This window comes from Parasteatoda tepidariorum, chromosome 10 (genome assembly GCF_043381705.1).
Source record: "Parasteatoda tepidariorum isolate YZ-2023 chromosome 10, CAS_Ptep_4.0, whole genome shotgun sequence".
NCBI lineage: Eukaryota > Metazoa > Arthropoda > Arachnida > Araneae > Theridiidae > Parasteatoda > Parasteatoda tepidariorum.
Window position 1 is genome coordinate 66,821,925 of NC_092213.1, and position 19,651 is coordinate 66,841,575.

Here is a 19,651-nt window from a genome sequence, read left to right on the forward strand (position 1 = left end):
GGGCAATATAAAAACAAGCAATTTTTTATATTATTTGAGGAGAGCATTTTTAATGAAAAACAGCACTCTTTCCATGTAGGTAAAATTATGTTTCTAAACATTGTGTTGTTAACAAGGGAAATTCTGGAATCTTAAAAAGTATCTGAAAACAAAACTTAGGTATAGTTTAATGCAAAAATGCCATCTTAAGACAAATTGTGAACTATTGTCCCAACCCCTTTAATTATTTCACAAAATATTAATCTTAAAATAATTTTAGGAAATTTTCAGTGTATAATGAAAAACATTTAACTAATATTAAGTAACAAACAAATTTGCAGATTTCGAAATTATCTTCTTTGCTTTACATATTAAAAATAAAACATAACTTTTAACATTATGTTTTTATAGCTGAAAAATGTATTTTGCTCATGTTAAATTTTTTTTATAAATTTATATTATGTAAATAAAATAAATTCATCATCTCTAATCTTTCACTCTTAAAATTATGAGTCATTTTCAAACACAAAATCGGAACAGAATGGGAAAACTATTAAATGATAAGTTATAAACTGGAACATATAAAAAATTGATTTAAATTTAAATAAAAACCTTTATTTTTTCTGCACATAAATTTAAATCATAAAGTACAGTGTTAGATAATTTGGTAATAAATAATTTAAAGAATTGCTGTTTTCTTACAGCCTGTACAGAAAAAATCTATAATTACAAAATTTTAAAATAAATTTACATACTTTGTAAAAGAAAAAAATATCATTCAGTTTGAAAGTGTTTAGATTGAATTAACATTCAATTTATTACAAAATTTAACGTAAACATTATAAGTTAACATTAAAAACTAACTTAAGTTCATTATAAAATGCCTTGATTTAAAACATGAAATGTTCCGAATTAACCCTACTTTTGCAACTGGCATAAAGAAAATGATCAAGTTTCATGAATAACAAATTCTTACACTTGAAGATTATATAATTAAAATATATATGCAACGGTATACTACATATTAATAATGATTTTAAATTTATAGAAATTTGGAAAACAAAACAACAAAATTGCAAAAATCAGAAAAACGGATGTATACTGATAAAATTTCATCTAGCAAAAAACAGGAAGCAAGCAAAATAAATTTTGAAAAATAAATAATAGCTCAATAAGGAATTGCATTTTAAAATATGAATTGCATTATACAAAATGTTAAAAATACATAAAGAATATTTAAAAGAAATATACAGAAACCTAATCTGCAATGGAAGTAAATATAACCAAATTATCAAATACAGTTAGAAAAGAATCTAAAGTATCTAACTAATCTAACTTAATATATACTTAAAAACAAAAACCATCTAAAGCCTCTTTATTTTTATACAAATTATGCATTTTATACTTACTTTCGTGAGAGTCTAAGCATTAAAAAAGCACACAAATATCATGCATTATGAATTATAAGACAATTATGAGTTAAATAAGCTAAAAATTTAAGATATTACAAATTATATAGGTTATTCTTTATAAAGCAAAAGTAAAGATTTATAAATTTTAACAAAAAGAAAACATTATGATGGTAAAAGGTTACTAATCTTCTGAACATTTTTAATAAGGTAAAATAGTGCTCTAACTATAAAAAAGGAACCCTATTTTTTAACTTTCTTTATTATACGTTTGATTTGATGATAAAATTAAAAATAGAACAAAATTCGCAACATTCAACATATTGGACAGATTGCCAACAGAAAATACTAAAGCTATTTTTGTACTGAATAAAAATTAGAGAAAACTTCAATTTGATTTAAAATGGCATAGAAATTTATAAAAGGTTGAAACATAATAAAAACTATAAAATTTATTTTTGATAATGTGATTATTATTATTTTTTATAACAGAGGTCACTCAATTTACATGAGTATCACTGTGACACATGTAAACATAATGTGTATAAATTTTAGCACAGGTTTAAGCAAATCAGAAATAATTTTGAATTTAATGATTGAATTTTTAATGATCAAATTATTTCTCCAAAGTTAAAGGATAGTTTAATTATTAAATTTTTTAATTATTAAAATATTTGTTCAATCCACAAATGTTACAAAATCAACAAAAGCTTACTTCTTGTAAATTTAAAAAAAAAATTTCTAAAAAAATTATCTTAATATCTCTATAGCTTATAAATGAGCTGTTTTCAAATGCCTAATGACTATTCGTACATTAATTAATTGCAATATATGAGGTTTACTATGAACATTATTATCTTATTTTTTTTACATTTTTAGCAATGGATATAGAAATATGCAATAAAATTTGCTATTTGCAAAACAAGCTTTTTCACTATGCAAACAATTTATTTTTAAAAATTTGTTTAATTAAACAAAATGATTCCATAAAACATTTTTAAAATCCAGGTAGAATAGTTTTAAAAAAGATAACACACAATTGGAAAAAAAAATTAATATGATTGAATTCTCTAAATGCTTACTTAATGAGATAAATTAAATTTTTATCTCATTAAGTAATCAGAGTAATTTAAATTTATTTCATGTAAAATAAAATAAGGGGAAAAAAGAGTTGGCTAAATTATCTATAAGTAATTAAATAAAGTTTTTATACTTAAATTAACAAACCCAATTTCAGATACTTACTTTCCTTAATAGAAACTAAAACAAGTCAAGCAATGTCATATGAATTTTTATTAATAAAATGCCTTTTTTTGTATAGCATCATTAACCATAGTATAATTATAACATTAAAAAGCACAATAAAGGAATGAAAAAAAGGGAGCACTAGAAGCCTATACTAATAATTCAAAAAAATTTTGAACTAAATAAATTATACAAAACTAATATTTACTTTTGATTTAAAAAGCATTAAAATAAATACTTCGAAAGCATTAAGTTTGATATTTGATTTGATTCAATGGTTTTTGTTTAATTAATATAAATAAATTCACTTGTTTTACATTTCGTTTTCTTATTTTGTTAATATACATTAGAAGTATATGCATTAAATTATAATCTTTAGATTGGTATTAACCATTTTCTTTTATAAATTAAATTTTTTTTTTTTAATTCCCCTTTTCTCTCATTACAATAGTCTTATTCACCTGATCGATAGAAAACAAAATCTATTTTGAGAAAAGATTGACTGTGGGGTGAGAAAAGCAAAGTGAAAAATAAATAAGCATTCAAGCAGTCACATGAGATTAAATCACGTGAATATAAATCATAATGTGTAACTTTTAGATTAAGTAAATACGAAAATCGATGTTTGATATTCAAACCATGCGAATAAGAATCGCGATATTAGCGGATTCTGGAACAGTTCAAAAGTGCGAAAATCTGTCAAGCCAGAAGAATCAAATTGAATTTCTGCCCATTGAAAGAAGAATAATGTGTATGTAAATTCTCATTAATGGGCATCAGCGAATGTTTAAAAATTTGAATTTAAATTGCAGAATCCCATAAAAATTTCGTCAGATTATAAGTTTTTGATTAGCAAAAGTTCGAGCACCAATGGTCTTGAGAAACACGTAATTCCGCAATATTCCCCGAAAAATCATATGTCCTGCTCCTAATATTTAGATTGACCTGGAAGGATAATACAGAAAATCCGGAATTCCGGGGTACCCCCAGAGTACAATCACTCTGATATCAAAAATATATCGATACAATCAAGAAAACATTCTTTTCCTTTCCAACAGCAAACATAATTGAATGACTATAAGGAAAAACAATTTTAAACAATATTAAGATGTATACAAATGAAAATGAAGATTTATGTTCATTTCTGCAAATAAATTAATAATAACTTTTCCAAAAAATTTTGATTATTTTTTTATTATTTTTATGTAATTAAAAATAATTTATTACTTTAGATTATTTTGAAAAAATATTTTGATTATTTTTATGTTATCAAAAAAATTTCTAATATTTCCCCCCCACATGTTTGCACTATATGAATAACAATATAATGCTTCTGAGTGTTTTAAATATTGCAGTCAGTGAGTAAACCAAAAATTAAATAGAATATATACAAATAACTAATACAATCATTTAAAAAAATTATAATACTTTCTTGAAAACTTAAAAATTGCATAGTAATACTAACAATATAAAGAGGAATATGCATCCACTTAAAAAAAATTGATCCATTCAAACAAATGAAAATTTAAGAATTACTTCCATATCATTGAACCATAAAGAGTTATCCATTAAAATAAATATAATTCCTATTTATTTCGTGTTTCTTAAAGTCAGCTATCTTGAATGTAATCTGATAATAATGGAAATGTGAGAAAAAATTCAATAATTTTAACAAAATTATTTAGTGATTTATGAAATGTTAACATAATAAATAGTTTTAACATAAAAAAGACCATTAATATAGAATTTTTATGAGAATTGTTCAACTCAGTAAAAAAAAAGTAAAATATTCCAGCAACCGCCTACTGTGAAAAAGGGGGTTAAAGAGTTTAAAGCTACACAATTTCATGACCAAATGGAATAATCAAGGTACAGTAAACCTCCATAACACCTCCTCGTAACTTTTTTACTTGCCAGATAAGCTGGTAAACATAGATTTGAAGCTGGGTGGTCTTCAAGCGGCCATTGAGGATTGAACACCAGTGCTCCAGAATGACAGCTCAGTGCTTTTAACCATTGAAAAAAATTTCTCTTAATATTCTGCTTCAACTTTTAAGATAGCAAATTTTTAGATCTCAAAAATTTTAAATGCATGCATTTTCCTCTTTAGCATGGTGCAGAAAAATCTTACCTTGCCCTGTAAAAGTGACTGAGGATAAAGAATGTTAAGGTTATCTACAAACATGGCAGAAAACTTGTCTTGCATATTAGAACAAAGTTTTTCGAATCGGTATTTATACCTTTGAAATGTCCATTGTAACTTATGGACAACACCATCAACTTGTTTTGGGGTCAATTTCCCATGAAAGAAGAGCGAGTTTTTCTGCAATGATCAGCAGTTGAAGCAAAAAGAGATGTCTTTGAATCACATACTTTTGTATGCGGGTGAAGAAAATTTGTTAACACTCATAACATACAGGGTATAACTCTTTTTTTAAATTTCTTTTTAAGATTAGTGTAGGTAGTGCAAAAAATGCCTAACATAAAAAGCTTTTGAATGAAATTAAGGTAATTTAAATACAAGGTAAAAGTTTAATTATATAAAAAAATTAATAAAAAAATATTATAGGAAAAATATTTTTTCAGGCAGCAAAACAAAACACACTTTTCTTAATATTTTAAAAGCCTTATCAATTATCTATGAGATTTTATAAGAAGTAAATTTTAAAGCGTCTTGAAATTCTTTGATTATAATATTAATTTGACAAAACCTACTTTATAGAATTAAAAAAAATGGAAAATATACAAACATTGAATATATGGCACATTTTTCTTGGCTGGGAGGATTTACAAAAACCTTACTATTAACATTATCAACAAAAAAAAAAAAATTTCCACTAAAGGGATATTTGCGGAAAACATGGTTTCTGAATAAATTTTGGGCCAGATAATATTTTTACTGTAATGTATTTCCTGTCAGGCAATGTATTGTATTATATAATGTATGTATGTATTTCCCTGTAATATACTTTTTTCAGTAAAATAATTTTTCTGTAATGTAAATTTTTGAAGATCATAATATTAAGAATTAACAGTCATATCACTAAATACATGTTTGAAAAAAAAGAGAGAGTAAAAATAATTTAATGTAAATTGTATGCTCCCAATGACATAGTCAACTAAGTGGAAAATTCATATATTTTTGTACAGTTGAAACCAAATAAAGAATGAATTACAATTTTTATTTATTACCAACATTTGCTTACTATGGCTTTTAATCACTCATATGTAACATATAGTCTAAACTATTCAGAAGTTAAATATTAAGAAGTTTAACCATAACTTTTGTTGAATGCATGCCCAGTTACAATAAAAACATCAATTATTTTTTGTAGATTTTAGACCGTAAAAAATTTATTAAATAAAAACTGCAGATCACAGGCACTCTTCACATTTTCTGACTAGATTGTTTCATAACTTTAAAAGATGAAAAAAAAGCCTATTGGAATGCTTAATATATTAAGGCAACAATAAATTAATAAAGTTTTTGATTCAATTTATTTGCTAAATCATTCATTTAATTTATTATCTTTAATATAAAAAAAGAGTTTACCCTGTATTTGAAATGGTGTAAAGCATCCAAAGAAAAAATAAATGAGACCACTAATTTTTGCATGCCACACTTATTATCTACCAAACAACTGATTTGAAGGCTACAATACACATGCTAAGATGACATGCATAACAAAAATCAATTTTTAACAAATTAATTTGCTTGATTTTTTCTGTCCTGCCGATTAATTTTGTGTTTCAAACAAAATTAATCGATTCCGCAATTATTTAAATGAATCAATGTTTCCCAATTTTCAGAATAAAAAAAATACCACGGAAAAATTAGCAAATAACTAAATATAAATAGGACACGGTGTTGTAATTTAAAAACGGAAACAATAAAATAAGTTTTCTAAAAATACAAACTCATTGATTAAGTTTAACCTTTTAAAGTTATGCTTAATAAAGTTTTAAATAAAAAAGAGAGAACAGAGGAAAAAAAATTCCTCAATATTGAAGGATTTATTTTTTCGTTTTACTTTAGTTGTGTTTTACATTAAAATATACTATAAAAATCTCTTTCTCTGCTGATTGCAGGGTGTTTCTAGGTTTATTAAAAGTCTCTGTGTTTTTTTAAATGTTTAAGTCTTATGTTTGTTCAATACACTTAAAAAAAATCCATTTTTCTGATTATTGCTAAAATCATTCACAAAAACGGAGAAAAATCATATTGATCACAAAAATTATTTCAATGCTAATAAACAAAAACATATGAATCCAAACATAACAGACTATATCTATTAAACAAAGTTAAATCAATCAGAAATGATAAACAAACTTACATCTGACAAGGGAGAGGCTAAAAACTCAGACACTTCAGAAACTAATTCACTCCATGTTGAACCGGGACATTGTATAATAGCAACTCTTTTATCGAAGTTAGGCCTCAGGGGTATGACGGAATTTGCAAGCTGTCGACACAGGGGGCAGTAATATTCACCTTGGTCAACAGCTAAGTTTTGTAAGCGTGATGATAACTGATTTTGACTCTGTAATGAGAAGAAAAAAAATTCAAAAACCATGTAATTAAATGCTAATAGTAGCTTTGAATGAAAACTCTGCTAGGACTGTTGGAAGAACTACTATTTTTTTTTAACAAATTTAATTACACATTTAAACAAATCTATTTTTTCTTTAAATTATAGATAGATAATAAAAATTTAAAAAAAATAATGCACTTATGACTAGCCCTTGAAGTATTGAGTAAGATGTACTAAAATTTCTCTACTAATCAAAAGGACAAGAGAAAAACGGGTTTTTGATTACAGGAAAATCAAAAACTTTAAATTAGGATAAAGCTTTACTTGTTTGTTTCTGCATGTAAATGAACTCATCACACATTGAATAAAATATGGATTCTTTTTTTTTAAAGAATATACATAATAATTAAAAGTTTTTTTTTAATCAAAAGGGTGTAATAACCAATCCTCCTTGTATGAAACTCCTAAGAAAATTTTACCGAAATTTCCTTGCTACAGATTATCAAAATAATACGGCAAAAATGTGCTTTTCTGCCAGTAGTTTAAGATTTGTGAAAAGCCGGGATAACACTTAGGAGCTAACATAATCATGATAGTGGTCTAGAGATTTTCATACTACTGTATCCAGTGGTACTCTGAAAAGTATCATCACAATACAACAACGTCTATTGAAAAGTATTTAAACGTTAAAATTTGGGGTTATAGCCAATTTATTAAAGTAGTGTATTTGAATGATTACATTCAATAATTATCTGGTTCACAGTGATTATGAATAAGCCAATCCCATCTGATCATCAATGTATGAATAACAAAAAATAACTTTCTAAAGAAATCACATGCTAAGAAGATTAATTACTTTATTGCCACTTAATATATTCTCTGCACTAATCAATTAGTATATTTAAAGTTAGGTCCCAAAAATATTGAATCTTAAAAGTGAAAATTTGATCTTTAAATGAAAAGTTATCCAGGGAGTTTATTTTGCATACTACACATTTATAATTTACATGCTGTTACATTTTTAAAGAAATTGGATAAAAACTAAAGAAGTTGTAGAACTCACAATAATAAAAACACCAGTTTAATATTATTCCATCTATCAACATTACAGTAATACAGTAAACGAGCATTTATAGCAGTTATCTATCATGCCATGCACACCTGTGCAATAAACATAATATTTTTATCATTTATTAAAATTTCAGCTTAAACTTTTAAAGAAATTTTCCTAAATGTGCATAATTGTTAAATTATGATATATATATATATATCATAATTTAACATATTACATATATTAACATAATTTAACATATATATATNGAATGACCCATATATATATATATATATATATATATATATATATTTTGACGATTTTGGAATGTAAAGAAACATTGAAGCAAATATGATTGTTATTTTGTATCTGGAATGCAACTTGGTAACAGTACAGTGCAACACAACTACTTAAAAATCAATTTTACTTTGAATAAACAGTCCTACATCACATAAAAATCTATCAAACACAATAAATTTCTAATTCTAAAATGCTGTAATAATAATAATAATAATCTAAAATAAGGATAAGTACCTTCAGAGATACCATGTAAGATTTGTGGCAGTCAATATGCAGGTAATGACCACAGGACTGCACGTGAACTCCGCCTTCCCAACCTATATTTAATGCCATTGGCCAAAATCTCTGAAAATATAAAGATTAAAAGTTAATTTATTTATCAAATAAACGGAACAATACTAGCAGGATGTGTTTTATATAAGAAAGAAATTTAAACTTACTATTTTAAGCTAAAGAAACTTAACAAAATAAAAAATTCTTTTTAAATTTAAAAATATTGAGTCAAGAGACATATGAGAGTCAAGTAAACTTTTATCTGAATATGTTTTGTGATAAGAATGTAATTTTTTCAAAAAACTAATAAAAACTTTTCAGATTAAGTATTGAAAAAAAAATTAAGAAAAATCTTCTATTTCTATTAATATTTTTTAGTGAAATCAAAACTGAAAAAATAATAGTGAAAGTAGGGGTGCAAATCATGTAGCCTAAGAGTCAAGCGGAGCACTTAAGAAGTGAATATGCATCCCCATGCCGTCAAATCAGAAATTAATTAGAAAAATTGCATACTTAACTAGCATAAAGTAAATTTTAGTTTTCCAAACAAACTAATTTTTTAAAAAAAAGACTTGATAATTACAAAATATAAAAGTAGTAATTTCAAGGTGTCAAAAGAATTATATCAGTATTTTTTTATGGAAAATATTTTAGCAAAAACATTTTGATAATAACAGTTCAAGGAGTTACTAAAAAATGAATGATAAGAGCAATTTTAATATTTTAAGAAATAAAATAAATAATTTTTTCATAACACAGAAAACTGAAATCTGTTTTAAGTTCATTTTATTAAAGAAGAAAAAGTAGAAGAAACTTCAAATGCTTATTAACCAAAATTGCGATCAAACCAAAAATTGTTAAAATTACATATCTGATTAGCATTAAGAAATTGTTAATTTTTTAAACTAATTTCAATTAATTTTAGAAAAAAAAACAAGGAAATTATGACTATTATTTCAAAATGTAAATTTAAAGTAATAAGTTCAAAATGTTGAATGAATTAAGTCTTCGAAAAATATTTTAACCAAAAAAATTTTATTTTTGATAATAATAGTTCAAGGATTTACTAAAAAAGTTAAAGGTATGATGAATTTCAGCTCTTTCAGAAATAAAATAAATTATTGGATATTTCCATGATACAAGAAAACTGAAATCTGTTATAAGTTTATTTTACTAAAGAAGAAAAAGTTTCCAAAAAAAAAAAAAAAAAATTGCACCTTTCAATATTACAATAAACAATAATTTTTTAAACAAAGAACATTTTTAAAACCATGAACATTTTAAACGTAAAACAAGAATGCACAACCTATTACTTGCAGGACAACAATGGCTTTGAAACCTTTTGATTTGATCTCCTCTTAATAAATATATATGAAAAATATATAGGAGAAAGTTACATACACATGCATAGGAACATACACACTAATATAACAAGAAAAAAAATTTCTGTGTTAAAGCCTAAAATATATCTAGAGTTAAGAAAAGTATAACATCATACAGCAGAAGATAAAGCGAATAAGCGATGAAAAAATATATATTCACAGTTTGGCGTGCATTATGGATTGTCTCAATTACAAGCCCAGGGATGTTTTCTCCAATATCTCCGCAATGAAATTAATTTTGCATCTAAGGAGGTGGAGTCAAGTGCCAACTCCGGGTGAATGAACAATACATCTATCACATTAATTAGATTAGTATTTTTGGAAACACAATTTGATTACAGAATTGTAGTGAAATTAAATTTTAGGGGTAAATGAGAATTTTTAATTTCAGAATTTTTGTTTCTTATATATCTACAAATGTTTTGTAATCAATTACTTTGAAACCCTGTACCTATATTTGTCCAGATTTATTTATATTAAATACCTTAATTTGTTTTCATTATCTATTTATCTGCACTTGTGGATAGAAAGTAACTATGAATTTACAAGTCCTACATGATAATAGTGAATAGGATACAAGCACAACCTATATTTTCAAATTACAACTTTACATTCAAAACATCGTATTTCCTAGTTTTTGAGGCCCCATTATTTATAAAAGATTGCACATCCTTGATGCAAAACTATCAATGAATATTACTCATTATTTAAACAGTCTAAAGAAAAAATTCTTCACTAAATTTTAAAATTGCCCACATCTTAATTTAAGCAAGTGTACCTAACAACTCAGGGCTCAAAATTAAGATAGTCCATTGCTTCGGAAATCATTAAAATTTGATTTGGACTACCATAAAATTAATGGCCCAAGGAATCAGCAATATAATGGGAAAATGTACAATTTTGATTGTATTTTCTCCAAAAAATATCATATTTTACTATAATTTAAGCATTACACAATTTCTGCCTTGTAATTTTTTATTCAAATTTATATTACTTTTTTTTAAAAAAAACTATGGAGACATGTAAAGGAACCAGTGAAAATGCATACAGACTGGTAATGTTTCTTAGTTACTGGTCTACCAAGTAGTGACTAAGTTCTGAATCTCTACCCCTGCAACCCACTTAAAACTAACACAATTCTGTGTAGTTGAAATGCAGACGTGCCAACCTAGCAAAATTAACATTCAGGAGTTTCCTTAACAAGAATTCAGGAGATTTCAGGAGGGATAAAAAAAGGCGCACGGTATGCAATATTTGACACTTCTAAGGAATTTTAAGTAAAAAATTTATTAAATATAAGAATGCAAGAAATTTTACACACTAATAGAGCAATAATTGTTTAAAAATATTAAATGGAAATAAAATAATTAAACACAGATTTAGCAACACAAAACTATATTAGGTAGATACTCTTTAAATAAATACCATTTCCTTAATAAAACATTATTCAAAAACCCGACACTGTAATAAAAATACACAAAAACTTTTAAAAAATAAACAAATTGAATAAGTATTTTATTTTAAAAAACCAATTCAATACTAATGTCTGTACAATAAAGAACCAATTATCCGGGATGCTCGGGACCATCGCTATCCCGGATGTCTTAATTTCCCGGTTTCCTGGATCGACAAAAAAGTGTCGTTAATCGATGTTTTATCAAACCCAAATTACAAGGAAAAAATGTAAACACATTTTAAAGTAAGAGAAAAAAGAAAAGCACTCCTAAATCTAAAAAGGAAAAAAATTGTAGAAAAATAAAATTTAAAAGAATAAAAAAATTTGCAAGTTTAGACAAGAAAAACAAGTTTAAAAAATAATTACGATTCCTAAATCAACTAATAAACAAAACCAATGATTAAATAACGCAATATATTTCATGGGGGGGGGGGCGAAAATAAAAGGAAAACCTATTAATCTAAATAAAAACAACACTTGAAAATTATCGAACCGAAACGATAGTTAAAAAACGGCACTAGCATAAATATTAAAACCTAGAACAAGGCAAGATCAACGGACTTAAAAAAAAAAAAAAACTAATGAAAAAATTTGGTAATACAAATAATTTTATTGAGTGCAAAATTTATCATGAAAAAGAAAAAAAAAACGTAGTGGAATCAGAAAAACGAAACTGCAATCTGCTTCATAAAATAATTGTATGCTTAAATTAATAAACAATTCTCCTTTTTTTTTTTTTTTATAAAAACGCGATTTTTAATTAAAGCAGGTGTGATTCCACATCAAGAAAAACTTGCGAATGATACCGCACTTCCAAAGAATCAGAATTTATTCAAAAGAAAAACATTTTATTTTTATTAATCGATGTCAAATAGATAAATATATTTTTCTCTTTCATCTTCTGTTCACTGATATGCATGTGCAATGCATTTTCCCCACCCCCTCGTAAATCAAACTAGCAAACGAAATCATCATGCCACTCCTTTGAGTTTAACGACCTAAAAGAGAATAAAGATCTAAAATCTTCAAGGTCGCGGAAGAAATGACGTTTCTCTGGGTAAACGGGGAAAAAAATTCTTCCCTTCCTCACATTTTCCTCTACTCAACTTCAAGGATTAGTCCAGTTTCCGCTTTTTTTTTCATATCGTTTTAGTTCAAAATGGCGGGAGAACCGAGCAAATTTTTTTTCCGGATTATCTGGATACCAGATAAATGGTTCTCTACTGTATGCATGAAAAAAAGAGTTGCAGACTTAGCTCTCCGCAATTAAGTCTTGCTAAAGTCATTGGTACATGATTTGTTGAAATTGATCCATACTTCCGTTTCGACTTAAGACATCCTTGAAATTTTTTTTTTTTAAATATACGAAGACTAAACGAATAATTGATATCACGTTGCTAGTTTACGAGCTTGTTGCCAACCGTGGAAAAATACGCATTAAAAACTATAAAAACAGCAAGATACAATATCAATTCCAACTATCGAGAGTACGAGTTTCCCCACTCCTGAACGGACGTCACTCGATAACGACATGTGACGTCATTGCATTCAACTCCACACGAAAGAAGAGGAAGATTTCACCCGCCCCCAGTGTAAGGGGGCGGGTGAAATAGGAGTGTTTTTAGAGGTAACGTTGAAGAGGGGGGAAAATAAAGCATGTTCAGCTACGCTTCAGGCAGATGGTAGTTTGATAAGAGGGGATGGAATTCAAGCTGAAAGAAAAACTTACCTTCGCACTCGCGGAAAAATTAGGTAATTTTGAGTTTGGCCGTCGATCGCAGTAAAATTCGGGAGTTTTTCAAATCAATTCCGGAGGGCGGGAGAATAACTCAAAATTCGGGAGACTCCCGCAAAATGCGGGAGAGTTGGCACGTCTGGAAATGAAATTAAACAACAAATTATACTTACATTATCAAAATATCTCATCAAGATATCTAATCGATTTTTAATGGAAGAAGATAAATTTTCTCCCCTTTGTAGCTCTGAAATTTCATTATCATCACAGGGTAATTTTCGATCAGGAACTTCGTGAGAATGACCAACAACTGAAAGAAAATACAAAGATATAGTATGTTTTAATTTACAAGAAATTTTAGGAAGAAAACATTAAATAAAATTTTCTAAATTGAATGTTAATTTAGTAGGACACAACCTGCAGTCAAAAAGCCAAATGCAGTTCTTGACGGGGAATCATGACTACTAGGAAAGACTTAAATAACAAGATGAAGAAATTCTATAAACATTTCTCAAATTAGATCTAATAAATTTTCAAAAGAAAAAAAAACACTACATTAAAATTACAAATTTGTGGAAGTACATAAAAAATATTTTAATTCTTTCCACATCTTGAACCTTTTTTAAATTAAAATTTTCTTTAACCAAAATATACTTAAAGCAAACATAATTCAAAAATGTATTTAAAAATTAAAAGTTTTAAAAAATGTATAAACCCTAAAAAATTTATAAATTTTTTTTTTTTTTTGCTGAAAAGGTTAAAAATTATTGTGCATTTACTTTTAAAATATTAAGTTACACAATAAGTGAGCTAGAATCAACTGATACAAAAATAAAATTCACTGAGGCACCTAAAAGCTCATTTTTATTTTAATGCTTTCTTCCAAAAGGGGTGGTGCACTTTTATGTATAACAAATATGACTTTATTTGATAAACGAAATCTTATTAACAATTATTAAAATTAAACAAAAGGGTGTATAAATGTTAATTAACATTACAGGTGATGATAAGAACAAATTAATTAAAATTCCTGTTAACATAAGACAATTAAACAACAGATAGGGTATACTTTGTACTATGTAAACTAAAGCAAAAAACAATATGAATAACAATTCGAAAAAATCCACTTATGACAAAAAACAATCCACTTATGTACAAATGAAAGTACATAAGTGGAAATACTATATTTTCAGTTCAAGGACAAGATTAATAACAGGATGGATATACTAGAGTACTAGTTTCGACACCGAGAAAGGTTCTTGTTTATAGAACTCAAACTAAAGTCCATTTATGTACTTTCATTGGTATCTTATTAATTTTTTTTTTGCTTAAGTCATTGTAAGACAAGTTTTAAAATTTAAAAAGAGTAACAATATATAAATTAAAATTTTTTTTTTTTTTTAAGTAATAATAAATTACCACTTGTGGCTTGTAAAAGCACCACCATTCCCACTGGCCTGTTTTCTTCAGAAGCAGACATCTGACCACAAATGACACATTCAAATTCTTTTCTAACATCTGGAATTGAATCAGCTTGAGCAGATGTCGACGCTTTAGCTTCTGAAAATCGGCAGAAAATAGTTAAGATAACAGAAAAAAATTTAAAATCTGATGATTTAGACACAGTTTCGAAGACAAAAGACATTTTATTTCGGATTTTAGCAGAAGGTTGTAACGAACACAACATTGTAAGCTAAGGAATAATATTTTCTAAGGCAGACAAATTATATTACAGTTCCTTAATTATTCAGCAAACCATAAGAAGTTTTCATAAATTGTTAGTTACACTAAAATGTGGCTTAACTTTACATGAACATAACTTTACAAAAACTTCTTTTAAAAAAATAATACTAAGTTAATTAATAAATTAAAGACTATTAGACACTATTCTGTAAAACAATCAATGTCTTCAATGTTATTTGGATTTTTTTGAAACAGCTTAAAAATTGTTTATAAAAAAAATAATAAAAAAAAGCCACAATTCCTAGAAAAATACTAGAGCATGAAACATGAAAAACATTTTTTATGATGTTTAACAAGATGAACGTTTAAAAACTTCAATAAAATACTTAGTGTACAAATAACGAATGAAAAATGTAAAACTAAAAAGGAAAACAAATCATTATAACAGAAAAAGTGATTTCAAAGTTCTTATATGTTTTTTTAAATATGCAATCTGTGCAGCCATGTTTAAAAGAGATACTCAGGGAAACAGATATAAAGGAATTCCTATAAAATACATAGGCAATAAATTATCTGATGTAACAGCTTTTTCACATCTTTTACAATTCAAAAGTAATTCAAATCAAAATTGAGAAAATCTAGATCGTAATCAGAAATTTTTCAAGCAAAAGCAAAATGAACAATAAGTCAGTGTAAAGATATGAAAACTAATATATTAAAAATAATAATAATTTACTAACCTGTTTCCATTGTTTTTTGCATGAAAGCTTTTTGCTTTGATGCAAATTCAGCCATAAGTTTTTGTTGGCGTTCTTTAGCTCGCCGACGCCTAGAATACAATATAAAAGTAATTATTTGTTATACAGGAACAGTATATAAGAAATAAGTTTATCAATTCTTTTAATGTGAATTTAAGAAAGATTTTTTTTAAATACCTGTTTGTAAAACAGTAGAAAGTCAAATAATTAGTTGTGGGAAAATAATTTAATTTAAAAAATAATCTGAAGGTTAAAATTTAAAACATATTTTGACATCAGTAGGTTGTATCAGAAGGTTGACATTTTGCAAATAACATGATAAAAAAATGTAAGATAAGAAAAAAAATATATGAAATAGGATAGGAATAAATAACTATTTTTGCTACAACTATAAATTACCCTTTAAAAGCTTATGCAAACTGAGACCTAACATATTAAGCTCGACACATCTTCCCTAATGTTATTCAAATTTTTTAATTCTGCCCAAACTATAGATTTTTGTAAAATCCTCAAAATAGGCATCAATTTAGAGAAAGACCTCCTTGTTTGATATAAATTCTTCACTGATTATGAAATTGCACAGGTGTGCACTCTAGTGTAGTCTTGATAAAACAGAATTTTTTCTTTGCCAAATGATGATGTTTTCTTCTGATTTCTTTTCTCAACCATTACTATGATGATGCATAATATTTCCTATTTAGCTCTTGTTTCTCCTTTTTGTAAGTGTTTGATATAGAGAATTCCATGTGCACCCCAGGACACTGTGCCAATTATCCTCTAAGCAGATTTCACGTTCTTCAGATCCGGATTATCTTTAAAACACCACAGTTCCTTTATTTCTGGAGTATAGTGAATCCATGTCTTGTCCACAGTTATGTATTAATGCAATAACTAGTTGTGATTGTGATGATAAAGCTCCATACAAGCCACCAAATCAATCACATAATTGCATTTATACATCATGCCAAGATTTTTTTCATGTCCGAATTTTTATGCAAAATTGAAAATAACATAACTTACAATGTGCTTGTGACCTCAACTATTTTGCATACTTTGATAATCTCAAAATCACCTTGTGGATTTAGTCCATTTTTAATGAGGAAGTGTCACTTTTACCGAGCGCCCTAAACAATGCGATCATCTGTGAAAGTATGGTCACAATTAAACGCATTTACCCAATTGTAAATAAACGCAAAGACAGGAGCAGATGTGAAATGAACTTTATAACAACCAGCTTTCATCTCTTTGGGCATTGAAACCCTTCCTCTAGACTTGTTGATACCCGCATGAAACTCAATTCCTTCTATTTTTCTAAATACACAAAAATTTATTTCTTCTTTCTTATTATAATAAAAAAAAAACATGACGAGCTTAATTGGAACTTTAAAAATCTAATGAGGACTAAAAACAAACCATTTTGGTCACTATGAGCATTATTTCTTTTCTTAATTTCCTGAAGACTTATTGAACAACTCTTGTGATGGTATTATAACATTTTAAATACTTCTACCAGAAAAACAGTAAATACTAAGAATCCATATTTAAATAATTTATTTCCTTAGATTTGTATCACAAAGTATAACCTACATAAAGAAAATGCCATACCTTTCTTCTTTATCCACTGAGGAGTCTGAAGTCGAAGATGAAGAGTCGTCGATTTTTTGAGGCCATAACTTTTGTCTGATCAATTGAACTGCACATAATTTATCTATTCCGGATGCAACAATGTGATCCAAAAGTCTCTCCACAAATTTGGCTCCATCTCCTATTCTAGAATCGATGTCATCTATTGTAGAACTGATAACCTCAGAAAGACTCTCTTTTACCTTGTAAGAATCGGGTCTTTCAGATAATTTTGAATGAAGCTGTAGCAGAAGAGAAACTATACTTTCATTTACACTAATAGTTCTCTTGTTGCAGAAAGGCAAGTATCTATAATAGAAAAATAAAAAATGTATTTCAAAAACTAGATAATGGACGGCAGTAAAGCAGAGTAGAGTTTTAACAGGGGAGTGCAAGTTTCTTCCACTGTGGAAAAACCATTTAGGAAGAACTGTAAGAAGGTCTTTTTTAAACAGAACTATTAGTCATTTAACAATTTGTATTTAAACAGATTATAATTACAATCTAATTTAAATAATAGTAGTTACTTGCAAGCTATATCATTATCTTTATCACTATCTATATTTATCATTGTTAAATATTAGAAAACTAAAAAGCAACAGTTGGAAAGAAATGCAAATTTAATAAATTTCCTAAATTAAAATAATTGTAAAGCTTTAATACTTTATGTACTTGAGAATAATTACAAATGCTTTAATATTTTGTGTAATTGAGAATAATTAAACCAGAATTTATAATTATATAAACTGTCATAATAACAAAATCAAATTTCATTAAACTAAATTAACAAATTCACACATACACTACTGAAATATTGAATTCCAATTTTTATTTACAAATATCTGTAATCAAATACTGTTGAGCATGAATACTCGTAACTCTTAAATATGATTTACAGTTTACAAAATTATATATAAATCATAATTAAATAGGAAAAGTAATTACTCCTTAAAAAACACTTAGAGTTAAAAACTTTTTAACATTCTGGTACTATATTAAGTTTTTGTTTAAAATTAACCTATTATTGTAATATTTATTAATAAACAATTGTATTGGTCATTTTTAGTTTAATCCATCTCATTCAGTTTCTTCCCTTTGTCCATTTTTACGTAGTTCTTAAAGACATAGATTTTTTACAGACAAAATGCAGACCCTGGTTTTAATATTGGCAGAAATAAATTTATAAGGAACAGTTCAAAATCAGGAAAAACTCTACTTCTACCTTTCTGAATACAAATGGTGCTCAATAACACCCAAGAAAAGAATTCCCCGATTCTCCCAAAATTCTGTCCAATTTATTAAATCATTAGTTTTTCAGTTGTGCCTTATTTTTATGCTCAAAATATATAACAAGAAACTTAAAAAAATATTAAATGACCATATTTTTTGACAAAAATAAATTTACATGTGCCTGAAATTAAAATAATTCATTTTCCTTGATATTTAGGGTATTTTGATTTTTATTCCTTAAAATGTTCCTAAATTTTCTAGATGGACAAAATTCCTTGACTTTTCCCTGTTCTGTGGTCACACTGATACAATAGGCAGAAACTCTGGCACTGCTTGTCACTAGTACAACTTATCACAAGTAACAAAAAAAATTATTAATAAAGAATTAAAATTAATTTTAAATTACAAAGTAAATACCTTTGTTCCTTGGAAGAGCTATCACAGTCTGAGGAACCAATAGCCAATGGAAGACCTTTATCGGAGAGTAACATTCGGGTACGCCCAGGAACTTGTTTTAGTTTCATACACTTTGGTCGCACCGTTGTCAGCCCTTCTGAAGTAGGAATTAAGGCCATATTGAAGGAGTTGCTACTTGCAGGAAGTGCTAGTGGTTGTGGAGTCGATACAATAGGCTCCTGAGTTGCAGAAGATCCAGGAGATGAGGATAGAGTTGCAAGTGAGACAATTGGTTGAAGAACTGCTGAAAAATTACACATCAGTTTTAAAAAACATCATTAAAAATAATTATTTACTGAAATTTAAGAAAAGATTTTAAAAAATGTAGTGAAACACAGTGAAGCACTGTTATAATTTTTTGTTCAACTATATAACGTGTAGAAGTAGAAATAAGGAATGCTAAAAATAAAACACTAAAAGCTTTCCACTTATATATTCCTCAGAATTTCTAATTTTGAATGTGAGACACAGCTATTATTAATGATGAAATTTAATCACAGTTTTACCTACTGTATTTTAAAAAATAAAATTGTACTCGT

General features: G+C 26.8%; 1 protein-coding gene across 2 annotated transcripts in view; it reads right to left on the reverse strand.

The window, feature by feature from the left end:
- LOC107447150 (Ubr3 ubiquitin ligase) overlaps positions 1-19,651 on the reverse strand; it is a 79,040-nt gene that overhangs the window by 19,130 nt on the left and 40,259 nt on the right. Inside the window, exons 20-26 of one of the 2 annotated variants that reach the window (XM_071186782.1) lie at positions 19,074-19,353; positions 17,409-17,735; positions 15,786-15,874; positions 14,782-14,922; positions 13,536-13,672; positions 8,751-8,861; positions 6,968-7,174 (exon numbers count right to left, since the gene is read on the reverse strand). In XM_071186782.1, the coding sequence (XP_071042883.1) occupies positions 6,968-7,174; positions 8,751-8,861; positions 13,536-13,672; positions 14,782-14,922; positions 15,786-15,874; positions 17,409-17,735; positions 19,074-19,353 (1,292 nt within the window). Of the gene's footprint in view, positions 1-6,967; positions 7,175-8,750; positions 8,862-13,535; positions 13,673-14,781; positions 14,923-15,785; positions 15,875-17,408; positions 17,736-19,073; positions 19,357-19,651 lie in introns of both variants that reach the window. The other variant, XM_016061985.4, reaches the window with a different exon arrangement.